Consider the following 15,182-nt stretch of genomic DNA (forward strand, 5'->3'; position numbering starts at 1 on the left):
TTGACCAAGATCATGTGTGTAGTAAGTGCTGGAGCTGAGCTAACATGCTTCCCAGTTTTCCTTGGTGGACTCCAGAGCCCAGTCATCTACCGCTGCATGACTGCTCCTCATCTTTTATCCGTGTTTCCTCATTTGTAACATGGAGAATCTGGACTGAGAACTACGAGGTCTCCAGATGGCCCTTATAGGGTTAACACTGTTAAGTACAGAAGTTGTGTGAGCATGATTAGAAGGATTGGCTGTTTATGAGCCAATCAGAGTTACTGGTTAAACACCTCTCTACCAGGCCAAGGTGGGAAGGAGAGGGTAAAAGTTAGACAGAAAAAAAAAAGCAAACCAACTTGGGTGAGAAGTCTATAAAAACTGGGTGTTGCCGAAGGTTCATCCTATTTGGCAGCTGCTGCCTCATCCACAGCTTCTGATAGATCTAAGAGGACTCTCCTCTCTCAAACTGTAAGTAAAGAGCCTCCTTTGTCTACCTGAAGAATACCAGGGAGTCAGAGGTTAGTGACAGTATTAAGCACAGACAGGAACGTTTGTTGGCTTTTGTTTTCAGGAAAAGTGTGATCGTGGCTGAAAGCGTGGTGATCTGTTGAAACGATTGTTTTCCTCTCTACCCATCCTAGTAGATCCAGACCGATCGAGTTACCAGCAGTCCCTCTAAGAGGGCTCTTTTGAGTCTTTGGCTTAGGGAAAACAGCGTGAATAGTCCTATTTGGTTAGATTCTACTTAGTTTTTGAAATGCCTGCTCATTTCTGCTCCCTACATAACAACTGCTTATTCTAATGATTTATTTACATATCTATCTCCCTGTGTCATTTTCTACATTCTCTTCCCACACCTCTTAGTACTTGCACTGAAGTTTCTTTGTCATAGAAATGAACTCTTGGCTTGTTTTTCCCTTCGTCTACACCCACGGCTCAAATGAGAAAACGGAACAGGCATCACAGAGCATAGTCGTCCTTTGATTATGAATTGTCAAACATTTCCCTTAGTGGATACTTTCTATAACATTTTCTACTATAGAAAATGTATGAAAGTCCTACAGCTTAAGATATTTAAAATCAAAAGCTGCTGATGTATTTTGCCACATTTGTTCTACTATCTGAAGAATAGGCATGTTGTGAGGATATGTTGCCTTTTAAAATAAACTTCTCTTTAAATAGTTGGGGCTTTCCTGGTCACTCAGATGGTAAAGAATCTGCATGCAATGCAGGAGACCCAGGTTCCATCCCTGGGTCTAGGAGATTATCGGTACCTAGAGTTTCATTAGCTGATGTGGATCCAGCAGGGGCTCCTGATCTGCTGCCACCATCACTTGAAGCCAGGTTCACCTGCAGACAATCCAGGCCCAGGCTGGATCTGAGGTGCTGGGTTAGGGAACAGAGTGTAGTTGCTGTAAGTCTAGGGTTCCTTTGGTTTAGGTGCCAGTTTAGAGGAAAGAGCAACACTCGGGTCTCTTTGAGCTGCTCTACATGTGTTCAAAGGCACCAGGGATCAGGCTGCTTTAGCGCGTCTCACTGGACTTGTCACCAGGGAATCAAATACATAACAAAGCTGTGGGCTTGTTCCTGCATCTGTATGTGAAAGTGCTACATGCAGTGCCTGACAATCATGGGCTTCCAGTGAACAAGCCCCTCATGTCTTCTTGAAAATCCACCTGCCTTGTACATGGAGAAGCAAATGAATTCTCTACACCCTTATATTCTCCAGGAGTTAAATATTGATATTTTACACGTTATTATATTTTCAGAGAGTCTCTTTAAAGAAAGCAGAAAAAACTATACTGCAGGGTTTCATCTGTTATTCTGCTGAAGGATTGGAAAAAGAATTCTAAGTCATAAGCCAGTAGAATGTGAATTACAGTCCTAAAACATCACCACTTAGAAGGGGTATCAGACACATTCTTCCTGGGCCTGAATTTCCTCATCTCTAAAGTTAGCAAGGTTGATACAGATCCCTCGGAGTTCCCTTGTAGCTCTGTTTTCTGTAGTTACCTTCTATTCATGTATGTTTGTGCTCACAACCTTCTCCCAGATTTGCATATGTGTTACCTGATAATATGGGGCTTCCCTGGCGGCCCAGATGGTAAAGAACCTGCCTGCAATGCAGGAGACCCGGGTTTGATCCCTGGGTCAGGAAGATCCCCTAGAGAAGGGAATGGCAACCCACTATAGTATTCTTGCCTGAAGAATTCCACAGACAGAGGTTCAGCCCATGGGTTCACTAAAAGTCAGACATGACTGAGCAAGTAACACTTTCACTTATACCTGTTAATATATTATGTTTAGTAAATAATGTAATATATAAACTTATTCACTGAGAAATAAAACATTAAAAAAAAACCATAAAATGAACTATGAGAGTCACCCCACCCTATTTCATTCCCCAGGAGTAAGCTCAGTGTGGTTATTCTCTGCTTATATAGACCCATAAACAGTATGTGTGCATACCATTTTTGTTTAATTTAAAAAAGAGTGACAGTATGTATTGCATACTTTTCTGAAACTTGCTTTTATTTTTTCTTAATCATATAATGTAAACAACTTCCTATCAAACTTTTTAAAAAGTTGGCATAAAAAAAATAAAATAAAATAAAAAGTTGGCATGAGACCTCAGTAAGCAGAGAAATCATTCTCTATCATTACCCACTTCCAGCTGGCCTCCTCTCATCCAGGGGTGAACATTAGCCTGTGACCCTGTTTTATGATTAACAGAGAAGCAATATTTGTGCTGATGTGGTACAGAACTTTAATCCCTCTGTAGAAGTTTAACTTCTCATAAACAGTATTGGTTTGATTTGACCTTTTCTGTTTTTTTTTTTTTTTCAAGTTGAGTCAGCACACTCAGACGGAAGAAAATCACTTGGTAGTAAACAGAAATATGGAAGTCCCCCAGGGAATTTTTCTTTAATTAAAAAAGTGAGACATACTGATTCCAGACATTTTCATAAAGCCTTATAAAAAGCATCCTCATGTTTATTATGGATTCCACAAATACATTCTAAGCAACTACAATAAGTAGGTTGCTTACAGGTCACATGTGATCCATCTGGCAGTGAGACAACCAGAACAGACATTACAGCCATTTAACCCATAGTAAGCTAAGATGCAGAGAAGTTATCGATTTGCCCATGGTCCTAGTGAGAAGGAGGCAGAGCTGGTCCTTGAACCCAGGTCTGTCAATCTACTTCTGCGTAAACGTGTCAGATATTTATGAATTGGTAATGTGGTGTGGGGTTAGTGACACATAGCTCAAGGATTTTCGGTACTCTGGGGGGAATCACCAAGGACATTAGAGTCACCCAAAGGCCAGTTCCTTTCTTCAGTCTCACTGTTTACGTGGAAGAAGTAGTATTCCTCCTTATCCCACCATGTGCCTCATTAGCTATTTGTCCTTGGACAAATAATTAAACTATCTTACATTCTTTCCTTATCTATTATATGGCAGAGGGTGGGGAAAAGGGGGAAGCCTGGCTCCTCTTGAGATTATTGTGAGGAGTGCACTTTATAGTGTATGTAAAGCAATTAGCAGAGTGCATGGCAATAAATAGTATTTGCTATTATTGGGCTACATTTTATTTTGTTTTATTAAGGAAACATTATTTTTTGGTATTTTTCAACTCCTTTATGACAGGGGAAAACTTTAGAGGAGAAATCTAAACTGAGAGATAAAATTTGTACTTTGGCTTGAAGTTCACCAGCCTCAGGTTGGCTTAAATCTGACATGAAGATCTGGAGATCAGGTCCAAAGCTAACAGTCCCTGACTACAATTTAGGAACTAATATATAAACAGGGCTTTGGAAAATTATCTTCTCTGTGATTATTGCCCACTAACCTGTCCTGGTACCCCAGTGACAGCATCGTGGTTCTATTCTTGGGGTTAAGTGTTGAAGTGAGAGTAGCCACAGTGAGTGGCATCAGTTATACCTTGTCAGGAATTAGTTCGGTAACCACTGACTTCTCTATCAGGGGGTAGAATACTGACAGCTTGCTTTGAACAGACACAAAATATCAAGATCGATTTGCCATGGGAAGGACAACTGGGTGAGGGACTCTGCCTCATCCTAGGTGGGGCCTTGGATAAGTCAGTTAGCTTCTCCGAGTCTTAGCTTGTTCATTAATTAATGAAGATAATACTTGTCCTTGTTATCTCATTGTTGAATGGATGGAATGAGAACTGAGGGGTCCCTTAGTTTCCAGGAAGCAGAAAGCACAGGGCATCTACCCTGTGTGTGAGTATATGAGGGGACAGGAGACTGGGGAAAGGAGAAGACCACAGGGTAATCTTCACTACCATTTTTTTCTTTGATAATCCAACCTATTCTAACATCCAAGATGAGAATCCTGTGACTTTGCATTTTCAAGACTAGCCCTAAGTGGCAGCAAACAGGAGCAATGATCCCCTTCAGATGACCACGACTGAGAAGTTGCTTGAGTAGGGGATTTTTGAGCCAGAGTCTGTCCTTGCCAAAGCAGTGAAGCTGAGAATTACTGCAGCAGGAATCATCACATGAGGTTGGCATCCTTGGAGCTAATGGGAACGTCCAGCCCAGAGGTTAGGAAAAATCCTCCCCGTCTGCCCCAGATAGTCTCACAGGTGGTTGAAGATAAGAAAAAGGAGATGCACTCCACCCTCTACGTCCCAAAGCTGAAGGGAGGTTAAATTCAAGGCCAAATGGCAGTTTCTCCTCTCAAGCTTGCTGCCTAGACAATACTCTGGTGGGACTACAGGCAAACAGAGTATGAGGAATGGCCACAGAGGCAGAAAGCTTCACTATCCTGGCATCAAAGTCAGCCAGGACCCCTGATGGCACCAGGAATCCAGAGAATAGAGAGACAATCAGTTACTGCCATGACCCCTGTTTGTTAGATTTGAGCAGATGACTCATTAGTTGGTTGAGTTTTAAGATCAGTCATGCCAGTGATTTCCTGAAAGACTTTCTGTTTAGGATCACCCTGACATTTGGCATCCCACCTTCATCCATTATGGCTACTTGCAACTACTTAGGCTTCAAAACAGAACAGACCTTATTTGTTTAGCCAGTTGTAGAGAGGGGCCTATGGGGCTTTTCTGCACACCTGCTGTCTTGGGCGTGAATCCATGTGAAAGACCCACAGTTCTATTCACAACTAACTCTCCTACACTCTTTTCCAGACCTGTCACCATGGCCCACCAGTTTCCAGCCCTCACTTCAGAACAGAAGAAGGCACTCTCAGAAACTGCCCGGCGCATTGTTGCCAATGGGAAGGGGATCCTGGCTGCAGATGAGTCCGTAGGTGAGTGTAGGAAACATCACACTACAAACATACCCCTGATCCTCCACTTAGCAAAGGCACCTTGATCACATGCTCTCTCCTCTCAGAGGAAATAAAGGTTTATGTACACAGGAGGGGGAACAGAAGACTCAGTAAGCACAGACCTTTGTGTCTTCTCATTCCAGAAGGCAGATTTCTGAAAACCAAGTCAACAGGCTCAAGACCTACATCCAAGCTGTAGCAAGGCCAGGGACTCAGTAAGCAGGATGAGGCCTCTGCCGCAGATGAGAAGTCAGTGTAAAGCCAGCCAAGGATGGGCGGTGAGAGCAGCAAAGTGTCAGCATCAGGAATGGGGCAGAGCTTGTGGCTGAGAGCAGCTCAGGATGGCATAAGGGAGGGCCTCGATGGCCCCCCGATAAAATGACAGGAGTCAGAGGAGTCAAGAGCCTGCCTAACCCCTCCTTCCACTGTCTATACATCTGGTCAGATCAGGGCTGGACCAGGGGAGCTAAAGAGGCCTGAGGGCCTTGCAGCCCCATTTGTACCCAGTGGTGGCATATACCTTGGTGACACGCCCAGCACATGTGCTTCCTCACCAGCATCACGACAGTAGCTAAGTCTTTTCCTGGGGAGACAAAAAAAGAAAGAGGAGCTCTGAGTCACTCAGTCATGCCCAACTCTTTGGGACCCCATGGACTGCAGTCCACCAGGCTCCTCTGTTCATGAGATTGTCAGGAGCTCTGAAGATCTGAATAAAAAGAGCATTGCTGCCCATCCTGGTGGGGATCAGTGGTTGGTATGGAGGGGTTTGGCAGGGAAGCACCAGCCTGCTCCTTATGCTGCCTTCACCCGCCCATGTAGGCACCATGGGGAACCGCCTGCAAAGGATCAAGGTGGAGAACACGGAAGAGAACCGCCGGCAGTTCCGCGAACTCCTCTTCACTGTGGATGGCTCCGTCAGCCAGAGCATTGGGGGTGTGATCCTCTTCCATGAGACCCTCTACCAGAAGGACGGCCAGGGAAAGCTGTTCAGAGACATCCTCAAGGAAAAAGGGATCGTGGTGGGAATCAAGGTGAATACATCTCGCTCCCATCTCACCACAGCCACACTCATAACACAGAGGCTGGGACAGGACCAACATGAGCAGCACTCTCATCATCTAATTGCTCTTCTCACTCCTTTCCATCCTCACCATCCCACTGAGAAACAGATCCTCTTCTAGACCTTTCCAGTACCTTCTTCTTTCAACCATTTTCCTACAAAGAACTTAATCTCTTTGTGTCTCCACTTTCTCATTTCTAAAATGGGAATAATAGTACCTTCCTCACAAAGTTCTTATAAAAAAGTGAGCTTGTAAAACAGTGCCTGTCACACCATTATTATTTAGTTCATGATAGTTATTGCCACTAAAACACTTACTGTTCTACTGTAACTAGGTCTTCCAAAACGTCATGAACTTCTCAAGAGTGATCATTCGTATTTGTTGAGTGCTTACAACCCCAGGCGCTCATTTACTCCTCCTCACAACCTCTAGAGATAGACTCAATTATTATCCCTATTTTATAGATGAGGCAAGAAAACAGAATTACAGGGAGCAGTATAATTTGTCCACAGCAAGGCAAAATTGGAGCCAGTTCAAACCCAGACTGCTGCTTCTTGGGCTCATGCCCTTAGCCTCTGTTATGTTGACAGTGGAGGCTGCATCCCTATTCCTCTCAGCTCCTGTAATAGCATAGGGCTTGATATGTGCAGTGCTCGATAAATGTCTCTTGAGTAAATGAATGAATCATTTAAAGGAAGTGGCTCTTATACAGGCACCGCTTCATCTCAGGTGCTATCAGATTACTTCTTGCTCCTCAAACTCCAGGCCTGTGCTTCCCATACTTTCCACCCTCTTAGGGTTGATACGCTTAACCGTTCTTTCCAGATAACTTCACTTCTACTGTGGGCTGAACGGTGTCCCCTCAATGACTAATGTACCTTCCTAATTCAACTCCTTGGTTTGTGAAAGATGAGAACTACTATTTAGCACCAGGGGCTCTGCTTGTATTTTCCAGGGACACCTGACACCTGCTAATTGTTACTTATTTATATTCACAGTTAGACCAAGGAGTTGCTCCGCTTGCAGGAACAAACAAAGAAACCACCGTTCAAGGTGAGGATTTTGCCCACTGATATGAATCATGCCAGCATATACCAGAAATGAAGACAAGCGAAGTGATGGGGGGAAGCAAACTGTGAATGTCACACAAGTTTTAGAGCCACACACCTGTTCTTCAGCCCTAGCTACTCTACTTAATAACTGTATGCCCTCAGGCTAGTCACTTAAATATTCTGAGTCTCCATTAAAGTGGGATAGCAATATCTACTTTGCAGAATAGTTGTGGGGATTAAAGTAGACACTGCACATAAAATGCTTATCACAGTGCCCTGGACAGAGAAGATACTTTATACTTGGGAATATTATTTTAGAAAAATCTAGCATCAGTAAAGAGGAAAGATCCCAAGCTATGGGATCAGACACACTTGGGTCTGGATGCTGCTTCCATCACTCACTAGATAATTTTGCAAGGTTTATTACTGCCCAAGAGATAGGTATAAACCATAGCATTGGGTTAGCCAAGCAGACTAAATCTCAGCTCTGTCTCTCTTTAGCTATTCAAACTTGAAGTTACCTTACCTCTCAGAGCCTCAGTTTTTGAATCTGTAAAATGAATATACAACTATGAGTTATATGGCTATTAGGTTGTAACAGTATAACAACTATTAGAGTTGTTATGATTATTAAATGAAATAAGATGTGCAAAATAGTTCGAATCATGCTTTGGAACACAGTAAGTACTAAAATATTAGTTTCCTTTACTCGTCTTATAGAGTATATAATATGTATATCAAAATTAAATTTATTAAACACAGATCTTTTGACTTGGTACTGGAATGTTTATTTCTTTGCTGGATGTTTTGGGTCCTCAAGCTCTGTGACTGAATGCTAAGAAAAAGGGGAACTCCTTCACTTTATCAGTAGCAGTCAGGGATGCAAAGAAGCCTTTCTCTCTCATGACTTTCAGGGCTTGATGGCCTTTCTGAACGCTGTGCTCAGTATAAGAAAGATGGTGCTGACTTTGGGAAGTGGCGTGCTGTGCTGAAGATTGACAACCAGTGTCCATCCCATCTTGCTATCCAGGAAAACGCCAACACCCTCGCCCGCTATGCCAGCATCTGTCAGCAGGTGCTCGTCCTTACTCTTGGCCTCAAATATAGTAGGCGAGAGTTTTCTTCAAAGCCCAACTGTCTAATTTTACTGTAACCATACATGATCCTTCCTTTTCTCTCACCACTATATCCTGATGGCATTTTTTTTTTTTTTTTACTACTTATACTAGGTGTGGTAGAGTAAGATTTGGTTCCATAAGTCAGCTATGAATCCAAAAGGTAAACATCATCAAGTGTGGCCTTCTACCAAAGCACTGTAAGCTGAGTCTTGATGGCAGTCATCTCTTGAGGTCAGGGCATTCGCATGTCTATGCCCCACCGTGGCCAAGGACATGATCCTCTTAATCCCTAGCTCAAGGGTGACAGCCTTGATCTGGTTCCAATTCAAATAATTTGTTGGAGGATGGTAGCTTGATGCTAAAGTTTTCAACCTGTTGCGAAATGCCTCTGGGATCCAACTTAAGTCTGATTTGCTTGTGTGGGTACAATGCTGGGATTACCAGAATTGTGGGCACTTGGAGCTTCCCAATCAGAATTGAAAACATTGCTTGAATTCCTTAATTAACCCATACAAGAGCCACCTTTACTGGTGATTTAAGCTTGCCTGCCCTGAAAGGATGACATATAGGTTCTGAGGTAGTAGAGTAGTCTCTAGAATGAGATACAGAAATAGAGTTTGCATTTACTGTACCCCATTTCCAGGAAAACTTTTTTTCCCTCACTGTTCTTTTTTGGCTAAACCACAGATGCTCACTACATATCCCATTAAATTTATTTTCATTGACTTTAAGTCATTTATATGATATTTCTCCATAAGGGCTTCACCCTGTACCAGTTGGAATGTTAAATATCTTAAGGAAAAGATCCCAGTGGACAGAGCTTCATTCTGTCCCCTCCACTTTCTCTTTAGAATGGTCTGGTGCCCATTGTTGAACCGGAGGTAATTCCTGATGGCAGCCATGACATGGAACACTGCCAGTATGTTACTGAGAAGGTAAGTCTTAAACATAAAGGTTGCAATGCTGGTTACAAAATCTGTTTTTAAGTGACAGTTGTTATGTATCAGCTGTTACAGGTAAAGTATTCTACAGTTAGAATCATTATGTAGTTTTGAGAAAGTAAGGAGGTATTATCAAACCTTCCACTTCGGGGACACATGGTAAACTCCTTGTAAAGAAGCACAAGATCTGCACTATCAACACTAGGGTTTAAGCACCCATGTTGCCAGTTGTGGGACCTGGGGCAAGTCATATTATCTTTGGGGGCCTCATTTCCATTATGTTTAAGAAATTTTAAAATAAGATGAGGCTTCCATGAGAAAATGTAATTAGAAGGTGATGTTTTCACATATGACTTTCTAAATTCGCCACATTCTGCGAATGCCACCAGACAAAAAGCATGGCACACACACGAATTTCTAAATTCGTACATCTCTAAGAAAGCAAGAGAGTCCTCAGTTTCTCCACTTGCAAAATAAGGTGGACTGAAATGAGCTCTGAAAGCACTCCTGTCTCTAAAATTTATATTTTTATGATCACTCAGCTTCTATGGGGATAGAGAATGGAGGCTGATTTGGATGTCCCCAGCAAATTAAATCAAGGCAGACTCAATGGACCAAAGGGAGTAATGGGAAGGAAGGAGTGAGGGGCTTCTGGGAAGCAGAGCCATCCGGTAGCCCATGCAGTGAGCAGTTAGGGGAGGGGCAGCAGGGACAGGCTGGCTTGGCTGCGGTTGCAGGCATCACCCTGAGGGCTGGTTGGGAAGCTTCAGCCAAGCAACGTGTGGGAATTCCATCATCCTCCTTCCCTGCAGGGTAGCAGCGCCATGGTCAGGTGCCTCTGTGGCTGACTCTGGGTTTCCCCTGTGTGGATCTTTTGTCCTTCAGGTCCTGGCTGCTGTCTACAAGGCCCTGAATGACCACCATGTTTACCTGGAGGGCACCCTGCTGAAGCCCAACATGGTGACTGCTGGACACGCCTGCACCAAGAAGTATACTCCAGAGCAGGTGGCAATGGCCACGGTTACAGCTCTCCACCGTACTGTTCCTGCAGCTGTTCCCGGTAAGATTCTCTTTCTTCTCTAACTTGAGGTCTTAGTCCTCATTCTTTGAAGGAGTGCCAGAAGCATCTGCATGTGTCTGGACTCTCCTTCCAGCCGTGAAACAGATCTCTGCTATCTCACAGGTAGCCAACACTTCCCCCTCAAACTCCATGATGCCACCTATCCCGAGTCCATCAAAATACATACAATCCATTGATTTCCTCGACATTTCACTGCCCTTTTATTTACTAAACCCCTTCTCTCCTCAGCCCAGCTAGCCTCAGCAAAGGCAAGCTAATCTCTCCAACCTAGTCCCATGCAAATCAAGTGGGGAAAAGATTGAGACATGACATTTCTTTTAGGCTCCTTGCTTGCTTGCTTTCTCAAGCAGGGTACACAGCCAGGATTAGTGGAGTGGAATGGCTTCTCTCCTTCCAGGCATCTGCTTTTTGTCTGGTGGCATGAGTGAAGAGGATGCTACTCTCAACCTCAATGCTATCAACCTCTGCCCTCTACCAAAGCCCTGGAAGCTAAGTTTCTCTTACGGACGGGCCCTGCAGGCCAGTGCACTGGCTGCATGGGGTGGCAAGGCTGAAAACAAGAAGGCAACGCAGGAGGCCTTTATGAAGCGGGCCCTGGTAAGACACTTCTTCTTATGTACTTAATCAAGTGGATACTTGGGACCTGGCTCTCATTGCTTTCTTCAGGCCATGATGGACTCCAGAGAGTGTCTACCAGGCATTTGAAATTGTGGCATTAGAGGTTAGTAGGAAAGTCAAGGCTGGAGAGAGTTTTGAACTCTCCACACAGGGAGTATAATTGATGTTAGCAGATTGAAGGACAATTTCCACAGAGACCCTTTAGAGGGACAATGAGAGGGCCAAGGAATGAACATGGGATACTTTTCGTTTTGGGAAGACGAAGAGGAGAAGCCACCAAGACAAGCAGATAATATATATTAAGATGAACTAAGGATTCTAGGAACAAACAGAACGAAGTTTCAAAGGGTCAGTAACAGCACCCTACAAAGAGGTTAAAAATAAAGATGGGAAAAGACTTTGGAGATACTGGCATCGAAGGGCATATCAGTGACCCTCAACAAAATGGGTTCAATAAAGAAAAGGTACCCATTCAAGATGCTTGTCAGGAAAAGACACAGAAAGTTTACCAGGAACAATGAGGACAAAGAAGGGTCTTATTCAACTACTAACATTCCTTTTTGAGTATCTATGAACCAAGGCTTGGGGTGAACAAAGCAGACACAGCCAGTGCCTTCAGGGGATTTAGAATTTAGCCAAATAGGAAAGAGCTTGGCATGTTTAAATGTAAAGCAGAAGGATCCAGAGGAGGGATTAAAGATCAGGAAAGGACAGAGACTTAGAGGAAACAGTGCTACATGAGACAAAATGTTAAATACAGGTGGCAGAGCTGGTTTTAGAAAGGAGGGAAGAGATAGCAAAAAAGAAACAGAATGAGTTTGGAATCAAGTCTGTAGAGGTAGAGAGATGCAGTGATTGATCACTGATTACAGGTGACAGCATCTATTGAAAGTGATAAGGGAATGGAGATTTCGGTCTTCACAGTGGGGAACTTGGAATAGTTGTTGAAGTGGTTGCCAGGAAATTGACCAGAGGTTATGGCCAAGCATCAAGCAAGATGCAGTTGAAATGAATTTGTTTGGTACATTAAACTAGATCCCGAATGTTCCTGACAGCTCTCTTAAGCATGTAGGATGATTCAGGTGAGGCTAAATGTGAAAGAACAGGGTTGAAGAATCAGAGTTTAACAGGGAGATGGGACAAATTTGAGTGATAGCCTTATCCAGCTTGCTGCTGATGATGAGAGGGGAGCCTGGGCAAAGAATCAGGCGTAGCCAAAAGTTTGATGATAAGGCACTAAGGAAAGGAAGGCTACAGAGAAGCTAAAAACATCATCTCAGAGGTGGAAGAGAGGTGTGAGGTTTTAGAGGTGGTGCTTTACCTTCTACCCACTCCAGTGTTCTTGCCTGGAGAATCCCAGGGGCGGGGAGCCTGGTGGGCTGCGGTCTATGGGGTCACACAAAGTCACACACGACAGAAGCGACTTAGCAGCAGCAGCAGCAGCAGCTTTACCTTTTGATGATGATGGGTGTGGCTCTGCTGGTGTGTGGCTGATGAGGTGGGAAGATATAACAAATATGATGAAGGGATTATGCAAGTAAGGGTTATCCACACAAAAGAAGGGATGCTAAGCTTGTCATCTAGAACAGTGGTTCTCAAGCTTGAGCATGCATCCAAATCACCTGAAGGGTGTGTTAAAATGCAGGTGGCTGGACCCAGCCACTGAGTTTCTGATTCAGAAGGTCTGGGGTCAAGCTGGAGAGTTTCCATTTCTAACAAGTGCTTAATTAGGCCCATGAAACCTAACTTCAAAAACCATTGTAGATGTAGAAATAAGTCCTGGAGAGATCAGAAAGTGGCAACAGTGACTTGAAGACAGGTGCTGTTAAGTGGCATTTGAGTGTTATGACAGGTTTCATAATTCTGAAGTCAACTTTAATTGGAATTTACACAGGGCATCCAATGATATTACAATAACAACTACATAAAAATTATGTATTCTTATGGACAAATACATGTAGAAAATGTAAACCTTAATAAAACTATTTTTTTTCTTTTTGCTATAGTGAAGCTTCAGCTACACTTGCCTGATGTTTGGCAATATGTCTGGTCAGTTTCCTAGCAGACTACTCAACAATTATTCCAAGGTTCCCAAATTGAAACTGAGATTTCCATTTCCTTATCACTGTATGAGTGAGAAGTTTCTCAGCTTTAATTTCTAGGACGGTTGTTGCAGTATTGCTGGTACTACAAAGAAACCTTCTTAGTTACACAGAGTTCAGGCTTGCCTGAGAAATGCTCAGAAAACTGGGATTTTAAAAAGGAAGTAAGGTATCAGCATAAAAGAAAAGGAATGGTATCAGCAGCAATATTTAGCAAAACCACTGCATGGAAGAAAAATCTACATGAAGGTGTATCTGGTTTCAAATGAGAAGCAAGGAGGGTCAAGCTCAGCTTGCTCTAACTCGGTCTCCTCTCTCACACTTGTGTTTTAGGCTAACAGCCAGGCAGCCAAAGGACAGTATGTTCACACGGGTTCTTCTGGCTCCACTTCCACCCAGTCGCTCTTCACTGCCAGCTATACCTACTAGAACCCGAGGCTCACCAGCTTGGCTCTGGCGCTCTAGGTGTCTTGGTAGGAGGGCTGAAAGGAAACGAAAACTTTCCGACTGACCCTGGAAATCAGGTGAAATTAGGTTGGAAACTACTGGAAACACAACACATGTTAAATTCTTAGACACACGTGGAAAAAAATCAGTTATGGAAACATGTCTGAATATCAGGGATCTGATGAAATCTCACCCAGTGGTTTCCTGACAACGCTTCTAGTTCCCCACACCCCAAAGTGTCTATCTCAGAAAAGAACAGACTTTAAAGCAGAACCAGCTCTCCATCCAGATCACCAAATGAAACACCTCCCAAGCCGAGTGCAGAGAAGCACATCTTATTAAACAGTCTTAGCAGTGGTGGGTTAAGAAGGAGACAGCTGCAACCAAACAAAGAAATAAAATGTTCTACAAACCTTCCCTTTGTATCAGGTTTTACTTTGTGCTCTTGCTTCCAAAGGACTTGATACATTTCATTACCTTTGACTCTACAGACCTGACTGCCATTAGCGTCAGGATCCTCAATGTTGGTTACCTGTTGGACTAACCTGGCAAAATTAAAACACCCAGGATGCTCAGGCCACGCTCCAGCCGAGTTTGAGAACTACCAAGCTAGATTTCAAGTTTGAGGGTATTTAGAAATGAAGGCTATTCATAATGTGAAGCAAGCTACATTGTAAAATGATTGCAGACAACATATGGAGTGTAATAAAGCAGTCACTGTGACATTGATGGCTTGGAACACTGCTCATCAAGTGGCACAGGTTTGGTGACACAGGACTGCATCTTCCTCTGCACGTCCAAGCATACCACGTAGTTTTGCAGGAAGTAATATTCACATAAGTATGCTTATTGGTGTCTGATTTTCAGAATTAACCTATAAAAGCATTAAAGACAACCATAGTTACAAGAGAGAATTTAATTATAACTTTGGACAATATAAAAGTAATGATTTTGGTGAAAAAAAAGTAATGTTTTAACTGAGAGGAGCTGAGAAATTCAAGGGGGAGAAGACGTGGAGGAAAGCAAAGAAAACAGTAATTTACTTAATGGAGAGTCAGGCTACTACTTGAAATTGATGGAATAAGAAGTAGTGCTTTGAAAAAAAAAGTGCTGTAAGTCTATTAAAATATCAAGGGAAACGGATTTAATCATTAAAATATTCCTACCTATAACAAAAATATAGAAGAAGGTAGTAAACTAAATTCTTTGTCTTGAGGACAAAGTTTTCCAAATATTACTTACAGTGGATAAATTAGGAAGTAGAGGCATAAACATATGATTTAGAGAAATGACAGAATTAATTCAAAGGGACTTCTGAGGAAAAAGACTTGGGAATGGAACACAGGGACGATGTTTACTTATGTGCTTCTACAATGTTTGAGTGCTTCTTTCCATGTGGCTGTATTACTTTTCTAAAAACAACTACTAGTATGTTCATATAAACAATTCAAACCTACTTA

General features: G+C 43.0%; 1 protein-coding gene across 2 annotated transcripts; it reads left to right on the forward strand.

Annotated features, from left to right (window-relative positions):
• Nucleotides 1-296: 296 nt before the first annotated feature.
• ALDOB (aldolase, fructose-bisphosphate B) lies at nt 297-14,139 on the forward strand. 2 transcript variants are annotated; one of them, XM_061163520.1, is made up of 9 exons: nt 297-453; nt 5,160-5,281; nt 6,122-6,333; nt 7,362-7,416; nt 8,330-8,490; nt 9,385-9,468; nt 10,360-10,534; nt 10,953-11,152; nt 13,609-14,139. In XM_061163520.1, the coding sequence occupies exons 2-9, from the start codon at nt 5,170-5,172 to the stop codon at nt 13,702-13,704; spliced, it is 1,095 nt and encodes a 364-aa protein (XP_061019503.1). In that variant the 5' UTR covers nt 297-453; nt 5,160-5,169; the 3' UTR covers nt 13,705-14,139. The 2 variants fall into 2 exon arrangements, with proteins under 2 accessions (XP_061019503.1, XP_061019502.1); XM_061163519.1 differs by lacking the exon at nt 297-453 and adding an exon at nt 4,500-4,519.
• Nucleotides 14,140-15,182: the final 1,043 nt, after the last annotated feature.

The sequence above is a fragment of the Dama dama genome, chromosome 16 (assembly GCF_033118175.1).
Source record: "Dama dama isolate Ldn47 chromosome 16, ASM3311817v1, whole genome shotgun sequence".
NCBI classification, from domain to species: Eukaryota; Metazoa; Chordata; class Mammalia; order Artiodactyla; family Cervidae; genus Dama; species Dama dama.

Bases quoted from the DNA above. Each gene is read 5' to 3' on its own strand.
- ALDOB (XM_061163519.1), top strand. The intron at 6,334-7,361 runs GTGAATACATCT...TTATATTCACAG, and splicing joins GGATCGTGGTGGGAATCAAG to TTAGACCAAGGAGTTGCTCC. The intron at 9,469-10,359 runs GTAAGTCTTAAA...TTTGTCCTTCAG, and splicing joins GCCAGTATGTTACTGAGAAG to GTCCTGGCTGCTGTCTACAA.